The 16,487-nt window shown below is 40.4% G+C and overlaps 1 protein-coding gene across 1 annotated transcript in view; it reads right to left on the bottom strand.

The window, feature by feature from the left end:
• The window catches only part of SESN1 (sestrin 1), a 76,479-nt gene extending 60,385 nt beyond the window's left edge, over positions 1–16,094 (bottom strand). The window contains exon 1 of the mRNA XM_039568812.1: positions 15,720–16,094. Coding sequence (XP_039424746.1) covers positions 15,720–15,983 — 264 coding nt within the window. The 5' untranslated portion in view covers positions 15,984–16,094. The remainder of the gene's footprint in view (positions 1–15,719) is intronic.
• Between the last annotated feature and the right edge of the window lie 393 nt (positions 16,095–16,487).

The following is a 16,487-nucleotide window of genomic DNA, read 5'->3' as shown; positions in this document are numbered from 1 at the left end:
TACAAGTGAGGAATGTCTATTTACTGCTGTGGTAACTGGCACACCTGGTAGCCCACACAGAGCCAATTTAGTCCTGAAAATACTGCAGCTGCATTCATGTGACATTACATTTAACCTCTCAGGCCCTGCTGAAAGGAACAACACCACAAAAAATAGAGACACTGTGCTTCCAGGCCCCAATTTGGCCCATCCAAAACTTGCTTCCTGCATCTATCTACTCACAGTAGAGATACTTGCTTAAGAGACAAGCATGAGTGTCTGTTTGGCACAGATCACAAACCTTATGGCCACTGAAGCTCCAGGAAACCTGAAACCTGTAAAAGGAGACACACATAATAAATTCATAATAAATGGAAGTACTAAGAGAGTTCTGAAACAGGCTCCTGCAGCAAGGTTTCAAGATGCTCCTGGACAGACCAACCAGCGCAGGGCCTCAACCCTGCAAGCACATGTATGCTTCACTCTGCCACACGGGAGCAGCCATTCTGGCAATTCAGGGCTGCTCCCAGGAATAATAAGCAGTTGTGATTTTCTTCAGGATAATGTCTGTGGTACACAACACTTTTAATGAAGTACCTGCTGGTTTATTTTGAATCTATAATTTTTAGATCATGTGATGGTATTAATATAACTACCCTCAGTAGGGCAGTTCCCTCCAAATGTGAGAGTAAGGGGCCAAAATACTACTGCTGAGACAATAAATAGTCCAGTTCAAAATTAAAATTTCCAGAAAAAAATCAAGGGAAAACCCCCAAGCTGCCAAATCCATCCACAACAATCTAATTAAAAAGATGTGTTTAATATAATAATAAGCTTCATCTGAATAAAGAAAAAATGCTTTCTTTCCTCTAGTGGTACAAAAAAAATTGTGTCCTAATTCTGTAGCACAAAATACTCTTTCCCCCTCTTCAAAAAAAGATCCCAGAAGCTGAACTTTAAAAAAAGCTATACAGACATGTACTTTATCCTAGTTTTCTAAAGTCAACACATTTACAAGTGTTCTAAAAAGAAACAGAAGATAAATACAGAATGTTATGATTGGGAAAAGTATTTTAGCATATTTCAGTCTTCACCAAAATTTTTGCTCAACTCACCTCATTACTCTAACTGGATTACCACTATTCAGGTTAAATCCTTCACCCACCTCACAGGGCCTTCAGAGCTTCCTCACTACTTTGGCTTTAATATAAAACACTTTTGGACTGAGGTAAATAAATGTCACCGCATCTGGACAAAATGTGGATTTTTCCTAATGTGATGAAGTTTTAAGACCTCAGGTACTTACTTCTCAATGTGACATCTTGTCAATAAAAAAGACCTTTAGGACCAAGTTAAGTTTTGAGATGAGGCAGAGCAAGTTTCAAATTCCAGTTAAGTACAGATCCCACTCATGCTTGAATGAGATACTCATACACCCAAGGCAAATGCTCTAAGTTTTTTACTACCTTAAATGAAAACATTAAATTTCTACTGCTTGAGAAGATCTACTTTGTCTGTTCAACTGCCTTCTCAAGTCGCTTACCTGAGAGAGGCAAACCAGAGACTGGAATGTGAGACCTTCATGCTCATAGTTTTTGGCTATTCTAAGTGTATTTTTCTTCCTATTCTTCATGGGACTTTCACTCATTACTGAGGAAGCCTTTCCCTGCAAGCACTTTGTCAAAAGCAGCACATTTTCACAAAAAGTCTTTTTTTGAGATACCATTCAAGTTTGTAACAACCAAATAAACACTGCTATTCCAGCAAATTTTAAATTTCACTCTCAAAAAACACCAGCAGAGGACTAGTTCCAATATTGTGGTGGGTTGATGCTGGCTGTATGCCAGATCCTCACCAAAGCTGCTCTATCCCTCCCTTCCTCAGCTACACAGGGAGACAGAATGTAACAAAAAAAGCTCATGGGTCAAGGTAAGGACAGGGAGAGATCACTCACTCACCAGTTACCATCACAGGCAAAACATACTCGATTTGGGGAAATTAATTTAAATTATTAATAAATCAGAGTAAGGTAATGAGAAATAAACACAAATTTTCAAAGATCTTATCCTCTCAACCCCACCTTCTTCCTTGGCTTAACTTCCCTCACAATTTTCTCTACTTCCTCTTCCCTAGCAATGCAGAAGAACAGGGAATGGGGTTGTGGTCAGATACATTGTCTCTGCTGTTCCTTCCTCCCCTGCTCCACGGGTCCCTCCCACAGGAGGCAGTTCTCCAGGAACTTCTCCAAAGAGCATCCTTCTCCTCGGGGCTGCAGTTCTTCATGAACTGCTCCAGCTTGGGTCCCTTCCAGTGTGGTGCAGCCGTTCAGGAACAGACTGCTCCAGCATGGATCCCTCTCAGGGTCACAAATCCTGCCAGCAAACCCTCTACAGCTCCTCTCTCCACAGGTCCACAGGTCCTGCCAGGAGCCTGCTACAGCACAGGCTCCCAGACTTCCTCAGGCATCCATCTGCTCTGGGGTGGGATCCTCCACAGGCTGTAGGCGGAGATCTGCTCCACCACATAGCTCTACTGGGACATCCCACCTCACCATGGTCTGGCCCACAGGCTGCAACAGAATCTTGGCTCCAGTGCCTGAAACACCACCTCCCCCTCCTCCTTCGCTGTCCTTGTCTGCAGAGATGTTTCTACCACATACTCTCACTCCTCTCTTCTCACACTGCAGTTGCTATTGTTCAGGTTTTTTTCCCCTTTCTTAAAAGACATTATCCCAGCAGATATCTACCACTGTCACTGATGGGCTCAGCCTTGGCCAGTGACAGGCCCATCTTGGAGCCAATGGGACATAGGGGAAGTTTTCAGCAGCTTTTCACAGAAGTCATCCCTGTAGCTGCTCCACAACCAAAACCTTGCCATGCAAATCCAATACATTTACAGAGGCAAGGGGGTAAAAATATAAAATTCATTCTTTATTAAATAATCTGCCCCACACATTTCCTGGACTTCATTTCCACTACAAGAGAGTGTAGACAGATCCTTCTACAGATTTAGAATTTGCATCAATAATGAGAGCATTCCCTTTAGGATGCTCTCCTGCAGATGATGCCGGATTTCCAAATCAGACCATACTCTGTGAAGAGTCATTATCCCATCTAATTAAGTGAAGGAAAGCAACTGCCTCAAGGACATAATAGCAGCTTCTCTTCTATATTTGCTTATAATAATCAGATTGTTGCAACAGAATATTATACAGCATGCTGCTTCAATTCTTTATCATTCTATAATCTTCAGAATTGTTAAGAACTCAACTTCTTAGAAGAAGCTTCCCCATGCCATTTCAAAGTCTCAGGGTTCAAGACTTCTCAAAGAGAGCTCAATATTCAGGAGCACAAACTTTGAAAAGAAAGTAGTTTACAGTCTATTATCCATGTGAATACTGTCTTAGTCTGTTGGAGATGGAGGGCTTGATTTCAATAAGCATCAGAATCTAGTGTTGCACCAGATAAAGGAATCAAATCTCAAATAAAGCTATTAAATTATATTATCCCCAGCTTCTGTTATGTACAGAAGGAAAAGATATTTCACATGATACTATCCCTAGGAAAATAACTTAATTCTATTTCAAAATTAATTACGCTTGGCTTAAAAATTTAGAGTTAGTTCTTTGTTAGATTGCCTGTCTCTTATATTGTATATACTTAATAAAAACTTACATCACATGTTCTTTCCAATTTGATTTGCACATTTCTTGGCAGTTTTAGACAACAAAGGAGCTCAAATGCTTTTTACAAGTCCTGCCTAGTTGGATTGTCCACTCTTATTTTTAAACAAATATTCAAATAGTACTGTAGCAGGATACTCTGCCCTGGAATGTGGTCAAGCAACTTGGACGATGTCCTATTTGCAAAACTATCAGTGGTGGGCTGAGCTCAAGCCATGTACTGGTTTTGCTGTTGAAATAGGCTAAAACCAGTCTGGCTAACTAACTCCAAATTAGCATCCTGATAGTGAGGCAAAGATTTGGCAGACAAGCTGCTAAGCTGACCTGGCAGACATACAACTGGCAGTCAATCACTTTATACTATGAAAGTCCAGTCCATTTTCATATGGTTAGGTTCCTCTAACATATTCCTTCTTGATACTCCTCAAGGTTAAGAGATCTGCCCATGAGCATTGGTATGGTGAGTTACATCCATGTCTACTTAATTATTCCTTCTTGCTAGGCTTTGCAGTAGCGCACTATACTATCCTACACATACATTGCTAGTAGTTTCAGCTTTAATACTGCCAAGTAAAGAATTCTGGGGCTAAGATTGGATCCAGCCACACCTGGATCCCTCTCTGAGAAGAAGTTTAGAAAGCAAGGGGTTCCTTTCTGCTCCTTGTGGCTCAGCAGCAGGGCTTGTCACTCTACCCACAACAAGTACATAGAGCAAATCTTTTAAAAATTAGTATTCATTTTTCTGCTGAAGTTTTGAAAACACATGATGATAGACTTGTATGTTTGCTTCTGTTATGGAATCAAGAAGGTGTCTCCTTACAGCTGTCTAAAACAGCTACGTATGAAAAGAAAATTCTCACACCAGATCATCACACAGGCCAGAATCAGACAGGTTATATTAGCAAAGGATAACCTGGGATAAGTTTGCAGTAAAGCCATAGACTTTCATCAAAACTTAGAGCTTTAGCCCTCCCACACTGGCATCCCTGGCATAAACTCTTGAGATTATATCTTAGAAGACATTTTATTCCTCAAAAGGCATGTTTATTCCTGAAGTCATCTTTAAACAGGGAATTTGTGAATGTGCATCTAGAGAAATTCTCAGTTCCCCAACACAATCAAGAAGAGGTTTAGAAGATAGTATTAAAATCTGATTTTATTCTTTGTAAAGTGCTTTAGTTTTTTTAACCTCAGGACATCTTCCCAAGTATTTTTTAGCAACTATGTTTTCAGGGAACAGACAGCAAATCTAGCTTCCGTGTGAGATTTTCAGCAGAACTTTGCAATCATCTTAGCATGTTTTTATGCAGATGCATGAAGATTTATTACAACTGGAAATTACTTTCGAGCCATGTGGCTACCCTACCCCAGAGATCTAATATACAAGAACTGTACCTCTCCCCAAAACACACGGATGTGTGACACACTGCACTGCAGACCTTGGGCTCCAAGAGGAGGATCATAGGTGGAAGCCACATATATGGGAAGCATACCACAGCTCACCACTACAAAATTAATTTTTGCACTGGAAGCACCATAAAGAAGCCATATTTTCCACCACCCCTAGGAGTAATGATCTGCACACCAAATTCCGAGTGTATAAAACCAGCACTTTTCCCAAGTCTTTTATCATTATACACAAACATACAGAAAACTCTAAAAAGTAGAAAGAACACAAAACAGTCTATGCTTCAATCTCAGGTATTCACTTAATGCATAAGCTACAAAGAGTTAACTACTACCTTTAGAATCTAAAATTAAGATATTTTACATTGTGCAATACAAATGGTATCTTCTGCATTAAAAAATAGCTTTCATTCCTAGTGAAACCTTACTCAAATCCTTGAATCCTTTAACAGAAAGGCCTGACACCAAATAATGAAGGAAAGAGAAGCAACATTTGACATTCCCAGTTTACACACACTCTTCTGACAGATTACAGACAGTATCAGCCAAGCAGAGCATGTTCTGAATAGTTAGAAAAGCAGAACACTACAAGCCAAGATACCAATATGCCTTCTAAAACCCAGACAAAAACATTTCCATTTGGCTTAATTTTCCTGCCTCGTGGAACAGAACAATAGCAATAAAAATGCCAGAATTAAACTTCTCTTACAGAACACTATTATATATCAATTTCTGAGTAAATATAAGCAACCATTACAAACATAACTCTTAAAAAAAAAAGTAATCTAGGTGAAGTTACAAGGTTTCCAAAATCTTTTCTGTAACAGAAGTAGGAAGGACAGAATGGACACAAAGGAAGTTACAGCAAATATCAAAAGCAATCTTATCCTGGTAAGGACTTATCTTCATAACATGATGAGCTCCAGAAAACATTTTGTGCACGGCAGTTGCCAAATATTTAGTACTGTTAAAGGGACATAAGTTTGCACTCAGCACTGACTCGAGATTCACAGAAATAGAAAGTTTTTCTTAAACTTTTTCCTTTCCTCAGTCTTTCTTCTACATGGATATCAGTGTGAAACTAGTTTAGAACTAAAATTTAAATACATGGAAAATCGAAACAAGCAGTTTAATCTGAGTGGAATGTACTGTTGGCAAACAGGCTGCATTTAAAGCTTAAAGTTTTGTTGCACCAAAACACCAGCAACAAGCTGCAATGGAAAAAAATCTTTCAGAAAAGAGGTTCTCCTCCTCCCAAAAACAAACACCATCCCCCCTTCAAAAAAAAAAAAAAAAAAAAAAAAAGGCACACAGGAAAGGCTTTAGAGCTTTAAATAAGTTTGCATTTTCAAGTTTGTTCCTCCTTTGAATAAATGTCATATTCTTCCATGTTTACTCCCTAGGAGTTAAGGAAACCCTGACAAAAAGATTTGTCTCACAAGAAAACTGTTTAAAAACAATTCAATAGCAAGCAGGAATATCCCAGGGAGGGAAATTTGGTGAAGAGGTGGTTACACCTTGAGTCTCAAAGCTAAGGCCCACAAAGCCAGTCAGCTATTTAGGCAGACAAAGGATTTGCCAGGAACCTGCAACCAAGAAAACTTCATTACTGACTCCAGAAGGCATAGAGTAGTGAAAAAAAGTTACAGTTTCTAACTAATTTACAGGGAAAAAAAACCCACATGTTCTCAGAAGCAGTTTTCAGTGCTTTTCTATAGCACAGGGCCTGAATTGAAAGTAAGTTCTTGCAGTTGCACAGAAGGGACACATTATCAGATTACATAAGTAGCATCACCTCTATTTTTAAAATACCAGCCCAGTGTATTTTGGGGTAATATTCTTGCACTAGAACACAACACTGGGTGATACTTTTAACTCAAAATTACATGAAAGAATAAGCTTGGTTTCTACATAAAGCTGAAGTAAGGAAAATGGTTAATTGTTTACTGGGTTTAAATAGAACTAAACCAGTTCACCTTTCCAAACCAACTTTTGGCAGTAATCTAACCTAAGCTTTCCAGAAAAAAAAAAAGTCACTGAAAACATCAGGAAAGCAGTAAACAAGAAAAAATGCCACTACTTAGCTTTTTGTAATTAATTAATTAATGTAGCTTCAAGTGAAGATTTCCATGTTTCACTTGATTTCTGGAGAGAGACCTAAGCTTTTCCCACCCTCCAATCCCTCTTAAACTGTAAACAATTTACTGGAATAGAAAATCATACTGACAGCAAACCATATTTTTGGAAATTTAAACACTCAGTATCCACAGGAAAATATAATCAAGCTTTCAAAACTATTTTTTCTGGCCCACAATGGTATATTCAGTACTTTTCCACTATGTTTATTTCAAAAGGAGAAACCCTGACCTGAAGAAAAAGTCAAGAGTAAGATGACAAAACAGCAAGTATTTCTTCAGTGCTCGCTTTGCACTTGTCACAGTAAGACAATGTCATTTTCTTTAAAGTAATATACTTTGGTTAGGGTAACAGAAGATACATTATATTACATAACCTAGATGTCCATACTTCTTTTTTTTTACTTAATATTGTATGCTAATTTACAAAACATTCCAAAATCTTAACTTTTCCCTTTGCTTGAACATCTCCTCAAGATACATAAAATTTCCCCATTTGTGAACAAAAAGCATCCAAACGTATGCCAAGAGCCCAAAATGAAGACAGTTATTTATATAATAAACAGGACAAACAAAATGTATGATTTAAAAAACCCCAAAAAATGATAAATAAATTAGCTTTTTGGTAACTTAGAGCAGAACTTCAAGGAAAATCAACACAGAGAGGGGAAGGATCACTGCTACCCATACACTATTAGTGTCAGAGCAAGAAAAACTATTTCAGATAGTGACCTAAGCTGACACTAGAATATGAGTGTAGACTGGAAAGGATCGTATCCAGTTATGAGTTGAAATGAACAGCCAACTTCTAAAATTACCTCTAGAAAGAGAAGCAGAATCAAAAGAAAGTTTAAAAAAGTCTGAAAAAGAGCTCGTGTGACTTAGCAACTGCTAGATCAGGAGAACAGATGCTGTTATTTACAAAATGCATTCAAGCTGAAGCATTTCTGGTTTCTGCAGATCTCTTGGTATTAGCTCCTATTAAAAAAAAAATACAGGAAGCAAACCTTTTTTAACTAAGCCACCAGTGTACATCCTATAATTGCTTACCTCATTACTAAAAAGTAAGAGATAAGGAAACATTAGTGTTTGATTTTTTTTCAGTTTTAAAGCACTTCAATGCAGACAAAAAAAAAAACAAACAAGATATTATCGAATGTGTGCTTCATGCTTCACTTCTTTCGAAAATAAAAATTCCAGTTATGATGTCCTGAAAATCAATTCAGCAGAATCACATAAACTTATAAATTTACAGATCAAGTCATTTTGAACAATTATAAGAAAAAGTTGACTAAGCAAAGCTCATTTCCATACAAGAAGAATGGCATATTGTTAGCATGGAAAATTATGGAGAGGCTGCAAACACAGAAACGGCATTAGAAGTGCCCCAGATACCCTATTTTGCATCACTTTGAGAACCTCCACTGTTTTCAAGCAACTCCTTATTCCAACCAGACATTCCCAAGGTCAGGCAATTCTGCAGCTGACAGGCTCAACAAGAGAAAATTTCCCTTCATCTCTCTCAACAGACTGAAGCCTTAAGAAAGGAGGCAAGTAGGCTGAATGAGGAAAGAGGCAGATAAGGGCATCTAAATTTTATTGACAATTTAAGTTTTTAAAAAATATGTTCACGCCACTGCTCAGAATATTCCCTGACATGTCAAGATTAATTCTTCACCCTTAACATCTCCAGCCAGCCTCGTCCCACACACATGGTACAGACCCATCATCAGAATATGTTTACAATAAATACTGCAGAGGCAGCAGAAGCTGTAAATAAGACTAATCATTTGAAAACATCATGTCATTAGCTCAGTATTCTCTCTCAATATTGAGAAAAGCAAGAGTATAGAATACCACCAAAAAAGCTCCTAACAGACAGATGTTTTCTAAACTAGTGATCTGGTAAAGAGACACATAGATTTTGATGGGAGGAACGTACAATGAATAATTAAATCCATTCCATCCAGTGGCAGGAAGAGACAGAACTTAGTTTTGCTATGAAGTGAACTCACACAAAAGGATGTTTTAATTCACTTTATACAAGAGCACTATGAGAAACAGGAACTGATTTAGGTATTGGCACTGTGCAGAGACTAGTCAGCTTCCAGATGGATCAGATTCACCACCACCAGTGAGGATACCATATTTAAATTCTTAAGCTTGAACAGACTTTAAATTTCAACTTTCAGACACCTTTCCATGGTGGCTGACCAACAGTAAGCATTGCAGGGGAACATCCCTATCATGCAGCAGGACACAGTCAAATTAACCTGGACAAAGAAATCCCACAACCTAACAGATCTATCTGCCTAGCTACAGATCTCAAAGTTCACTAAAGAAAATTACTTGTGTTGTACAGGAAGGCTAAAAAAGACTTTAGACAAGTTATAAAGTCATTTACCAAAGATTACACCAAAGAAGATTATAAAGATTTGCAAAGTTAGCTAGTCTTCCATAATACCACTCATCAGGATAAACCATTTGGGAGCAATGAGCATAATTTTCACCCTTATCACTCTTAAGAAGCATGCACCACAGAGCTCAGGCATGGAGCACTCACAAAGCAAAGAGTGAATTCTGATGTGAGTTCACATTGCTAGAACAAATACAGCAAGGAAACAGAAAAGTAACTCCTCCTGTTTTATCCTTTATGGATGCACACACAGGAATTATCACCTCCTCTCCCGGCAGGGGCTTTATTTGTCCTACCACAGTGGCAAAGGAACAGGACACAATGTCTGCTTTGACTGTGAGTAGAAGTCTTCCCATCCCTTCTGGATGCTCATTTAATTTAAACCATACAAGTGTTTTGCCAGGATTTGGAAAGGAAGGATATTCCATTCCATGTCCTCTACCAAGCAAGGCTGGATCCCAATCAGTGCCTCAAGGTTTTAAGACAAGAAGATATATTTGGCTGCTGACATGACCCCTCTCTTCTGTGCCATAACAGCCCTTGGCAAACTATGGAATTCTGATACATTTATCCACTAAAGCAGAAGGCCTGAGAAAAGAAGGGGTAATGATAATTGCCCCCTCAAGTCCACCTGATGGTTTTACGTATGAGACAGGTTTCAGACCACAAGTTTGAGCACTATTTGTCTGGTAAATACAATCTTGAAGATCAAAGGCAAAGGACTTAGATGGTGCTTGAAGTCCCTCCAAGTACTTACCAATACAAAACACAGAAAAAGAGGCTGGAAAGAAAAAATCATCCAGTTAGCAATGTCTGCCTTCCCCAGGGAGAGATCAAATAAGCACCTTGCTCCTGCCTGATGTTTGAGATCTAGTGATGAAGATGACTGGATAGTCTATCCTAACATTGAAATTTTCCCCAAATGTCCATCCCAAGTCTTTCTGGAATTTAGATCCATTGTTCATTCTAGCTCATGTTTTATTTGTTTTTGCAGCAGTCTTTTCATCCCCACTTCTTTGGGAACATATTATCTTAAGCCTTGTTTTAGCCAACCGTACCACCACTAAGTACTTCAAACTTTCTTCACAAAAAAGCCCAAAGGACTAAAAGATATGATACAAGCTCACATTAAACATTAACATAATTTTAAATTACATGGCTGCTCTCCAGTATTCTTACTCTCCCTCCCATCTTGTAATCTGCAATTCAACAAAGCATAGAAATTTGTTAATCAAGACTTTGCTGGACAGGACCTTGTAGAGCCTGTACCAAGCACTTGTTACTGTGCTTGCACTCTGGGGATGGTTTTCCAGCTAATTTTACTCACTAAAGTGTAGTTTATAGATCACAATTCCCTAGCTTGTAAATGAGACACTCGTGAACATTGAAGACTCCAGTACATCTATCTACTAACATTATAAATCTCTCTGGCCTGTTACTTCAACACCGAAGTAGTAGCAATGCTGGATTTGAAAGAATTTATCCTGGATAAGTCTGCTTTGGCTGTTGCTCAACTTCTTTTCGTAGGCACTGAAAATGTGTTCCAACACTAGTTCAGTATTTTTTCTTTGAGCTACAGTTAAAATCCATCAGCTTCCTCTTCATTCCACCCCCTTTAGCCCACACTGAAGAGGTATGCACCAATTAATCTGAGTCTGCTACTTCCCTCCACTATCTCAAAATTGCAATCCACTACATGAGATTGCTTCAGCTAATTGGTTTTTTTAAGCACCTTGGAATTAATTTCATCAGGCCCTACCAGATTGAAAATCTGGTGCTTATCCAAGCAACCTACAGATTTCCCCCCCACCCTCCAGCCTAGAAAGGTACTCTTTATGCTTTTATCATGGCTACTGACTACACAGGACGGATTAACTGTTTCAGAAAACATTTCAATCACCTCAGCATTATCTGTTAATCCATTAATCTGTGGATCTTTTATTTCTTGCTTTCTTCCAATATTCATTTTAGCTACACCTCCTTATGGTTTTGCCTATCCTAGCTTTATTCATATATCTTTCTGCACTTTGCATTGTCAGCAACAGACTCTTTCCAATTTTCTGTATCTTTCGTTTACATCAATGAAAAGATCAACAGAGAGCGGAGTTCTTTTTTCATTACTAATTTTCCCCTTCAATGCAAGTGTTTGGTATCATTAGATTACTTCTCAGAGAGGTTGAAATTGTTTCTTTCTTCCTTATATTTGCCCCCAGTCAAGCTCTGCATGCCAAATTCTATGCTTTTTAACATTTATGGGTTTTATTCTGCTGCTGTTATCTTTTGTCCTATGTAGACTAGCATCTTGTTGCACCTGCAGAACCTGCCCTCCATCTATGCATTCTCATCATTAATATAAAAAATTATTTTTATGAATTTACATACCCATGGAGAGCAGTTTGTTCGACTGAGTTTTCTCCATTGGATGGTTACAAGAGATTTTAATTATCAAATCTCATCCTTTCAGTGATTCTTCTCCAGCTACAGACAGACACCTTGTACTTACATTCCAGTCATATACATCTAATTGATCCAGTTGAGGCTGGCAGAAGACTTTTAATGAGCATGTGTTTAGACATTCCACTGCTGTTCTTTCCCAATATATTTGTGTTGGTGTGCAGACACCCAGCACGCTGGGAGGAATGACACTCTATTCTGCAAGGTCACAGGCACTATGCTATAAATACATGAAAAATACCCCATGAAAAAGAATTTATCAAAAACCTATGATAAATATTTGCGGTTTTACCTCAAAAACTATTCATCTAAGGTTTTCAAAGTCAAACATTGAAACTGTTTTCACTTGGTTAAAGCATTGAAATTGAAATATCTTTAAAATACTTTTTAAATTGTCTATTGAGGTCAAAGTGGCTTTAGGAACTTGCTTTTACTAATAAAAGCAAAAACGTTTCAATTAGAAAAAAAGGGAGTAGTTTGCTGACACTGTCTTTGTAATAACTTACAAAAACAACTTGTATTCTAAATGGGAAAAATAGATATATTCTCTTAGGTGAAAAAGTATGTATTATTATATAAGAATATATATCCTACTATGAGAAACTCATTATCCTGAATATAAGTCAAATCAACAGGAATTTATGTTAAGCAATAATTAATTTTATAGATTCTGATACAAGCAATATTATTTATTAACAATGCTATTCATTAATACCATAGAAGAAAGCTGCACACTCAGCATTCCACCATATATCAGAGGGATTTTTATCCAGGGAAGAAAACCCCCAAAACATAGCAAAGGCAGGCTTAGAGGGATGCCATGCTGACACAGGCTGCTGCCAAGCTTGCAGCTTACACCAGCCATATAATGCACTCTACCAACCTGCTCCAGACACAAAGCCACAAAAACACCAGGAGCACAAGTGCTCATGCCTAAATATTTGCTGAGTGCCCCAACAGGCAAGAGGGCACTAACTCAAAGAAAGAAATAGCGATCAGACCACATGGAAATTTCTAATCTTTTATTTCCAGTGATTTATGCTTGAAGCAAGTCTGAAAGATTAATAAAGCACATTTTACAGTTCTCCAGATTGAGGCAGCTGGGGTGGGGAGGGATAAAAAGAAATGTATCAGTCCAGGCTCAGACTTCTAGTCTGGATTGGACCATCCCAAGGGATAGAAAAAGAAGGGAGACCCAGTTCACAGGAGAACTTTTAGGCTCCAAGTTGCCTCTCCTGCCCTGGGCTCTATATGCCATTTAATAACTTTAGACAGCATTATGGTACATATTGCTGTGGACTTCGGTATTGTTTCAGATCCCAAAACAGGGAGATAAAGTAATACAAGTGCTGATGCTGTTCTGAATGGGATTTCACATCTTTATGTCACTAAGCTATTTACCTTTGGAAGAACTGCTGAAAGCCACAAGTTGTATGGAGTGATAATATTTAATTTAATAGTTTGCTTTATCTGCCATCTCCACTGCAGAGACCTGAACAGAATTTTTCTTGGTCATGTAATCAACAGAAAACCATTTCAGGCCTGATAGTAGTCCTCAGCATCCAAAACGGAATACTTGGAGTGGATTATTTCTCCAACAAATGCAGAGCCAAAGATTACAATGAAAATTTTCATTTATGAGTACAGACACAAGAACTAAGATGTGCCACTCTAAATTCATAAAATATAGAATACTTCTCCCTTAAATCTGTGCTCCTGAAAAGGAAAAGTTACAAAAGCAGCTTTTAAAGATTTTCTTAAAATAATGTTCTGTTGGATTTTATTTTTACTTTTACTGCAGCTTGTGTGCATACAATTGGTTTCACAGCTATTAAACCTTTCACATCCGTGTTTATTAATCAAGCCAGCAATGACCAGGGTATTTAAACTTGCATTTGCTGTATGAAGACAAACATTTTCTGCCAGAACTTTTTGGCCTAGTTAAAAAAAAACAAACAACAAACTAGTAACAAAGTTTCTAAACCAGACTAAGACTTGAACATACCACTAACTTCAAACACATAAAAACACAAAAGGGAGTCATCAGGTCCTGTATTCTGACCTCCCCCCAAAATTTAGGTGAGAGACAACCATCTGTTTGGCCTTTGAATAGACTCTGATATCTTGAACCTGACAAAAAAGAAGTCCTCCCTTAGCAGTCTGTTCCAGTGACTCATCATTCTCACTGGTAACAGACTCCCTGCTCATATGAACCTTTAACAGGGAAGAAGCCAGATTAGGTTTTCAACTTAATATTCAAGTTTGGAGTGGGTGGTTGTTTCACTGGCTTCAGTTTTTACAGAAAAGTTGTCAAGCTTTTCATTTAGACCATGTGAAGCCATCAGCTCTGATAAAATCTGCTTTGAGAAAAACACCCCACACAGCCCAAACTGTGTAAAATAAGTTATACTGTACTTATCACACTGCACACTACTGAGAAGTTAGACAAAATAAAGACACTCTTTCAGCTCCAATAACTCAAGCCCAGAATGTGTTTCTATATGTACGGTAGCATATAATGTTTTTTACGTTATTCATAATTATGTATATAATGTATAAATTATTATGTCTGTAATACTTTCATATATTATTTTTTTTCCCTGGATTTCCCTATATTCAACCTGTAAAGTTCAGGGAGATAAAGTACAATAGTGAGAATCAGGCAGCTATCTCCAAGCACAGCTCTATGTGTTCACTTGTGATTAAAAGAAATACCCGAATTTCCTTTTCCTACTCTGCAGCAAGCAGTATTTTTAGCAGTGCTGATGGACCCGTTGATACAAGAATTCCAAAACCTGCGCAAAAACCTGAGGTGACCAAGAGAATCGCAATGCAAGTAACTATAATTAGACTGGAAGAGTGGAAGAGTACAAAGTAACATTTATTTTTGTTAGCATTAGGTCAGTAAATGTAAGCCTCTGTTGGCTAGGCTGCCTATGAGCTATGAAAAAAAAAATAGTTTGGAGCCTATCGATTCCAATAAACAACAAGAAGGGAACTTTGACAGGCTCTGGCTTAATAACGTTTCAGCTCATATGGCTTTTAAAAGCTCCACAACTTCCCATTTATATTTTCAATTGGCAACCACTAATGTTAATACCCAAATCCTTCCTGCTTTTCTATTAAAACCAACCCGGTAATACCACAGCACTGGTCATACAGACTGAAACTAGAGCGTTAAAGTTGTCATTTTAGTGCTTCCTTGGGGATGCCCCAACTTTCCAGCCATTCAGTGCCAAATCCTCTCTGCTGGATTACACTGAAAGACTTCATGCTTTTTCACAGAATGGTTAGGGTTGGAAGGGACCTCTGGAGATCATCCAGTTTAACCTCACTGCCAAGGCAGGGTCACCTAGAGCAGGGGACACAGGAACGCATCCAGGTGTTTTTTGAGTGTCTCCAGTGAGATATTCCCCCCACCGCCCCCGCCGCCTTTTAATAACGCTTTTCCAAATGTTTCTTCGGGGAGAGAGCCGTAGGGGTGGAGGGCACTTAGCACGTATTAATTACACGAATACATCTGACAGGGTGGATCAGACGCCCACTTCGTCGCACAGTTGAAACCCGAAGGTGCCCTGCGTGGGACGGTGCCGGGAGAGCCCCCGGCCCGGTCCCGAAGCCGAAGGGGGCGGTCTGCCGCGCTCACCTGCACCCCGCTGAGGATCGCCTCGCTCTGCTCCCTCACGTCGGGGAAGGGGCACCTCTTGGACAGCATGAGCAGGCGGGCCAGCACCTCGCCCAGCCCGTCGCGGGCGGCGGGCACCGGCAGCCCTTCGGCGGCCGCCCCGGAGGCGATGCTCTCGGCGCGGCGGAGCACGGCTTGCCCGATGGTGTCCAGGGCGGCGGCGCGGGCGGCGGCGTCGCGGCTGCACAGCCCGTCCCAGCGCACCTCGCCCTCCCGCTCCTCCATGGGGTCGCCCGGCCGCAGCTCCCCCGCCTCCTTCTCCTCAGCAGCCCCGGCGCGGCCGCCCCATGGCGGGCTCCCGGCAGCAGCCAGCCCGCCCACACAGACGACGACGAGCGCGGCCGCGGCGAGCGCAGAGCCCGCTGCCCGCGCTGCATGGGGGGCAGCGCAGGCCGGTATCCCGGACAGCCGCCGCCGCTGCCCTCCCGCGCCGGGGCTGCCGAGCGAGCGGCGCCGCTGCGGCTTCGCCTTTCCCGGCGGGGAGAGGGGCGGCCACCACCCCGCGGCGCCGGCGGCTCCTCCTCCCTGCCCCGGGCATGGAGGGAAGGGGCGGCCCCGACCCTGCCTCTCCCAGGGAGGCCCCTCAGCCGTCCCCGCCGGGACCGCCACCGACCCCCGGCAGTCCCCTGACTCAGGGTTGGGGGAAAATGGCCCCGCCCAGCACGGGGAGCCCGGATGACAGACACGCCGGTTAGCCAATCGCCTTTCAGCGCTCGCGGCCGGGAGGCC

The sequence above is a fragment of the Corvus cornix genome, chromosome 3, assembly GCF_000738735.6.
Source record: "Corvus cornix cornix isolate S_Up_H32 chromosome 3, ASM73873v5, whole genome shotgun sequence".
NCBI classification, from domain to species: Eukaryota; Metazoa; Chordata; class Aves; order Passeriformes; family Corvidae; genus Corvus; species Corvus cornix.
Note: the sequence above shows the minus strand (reverse complement) of the source record. Positions and strands in the feature narration are given on the sequence as shown.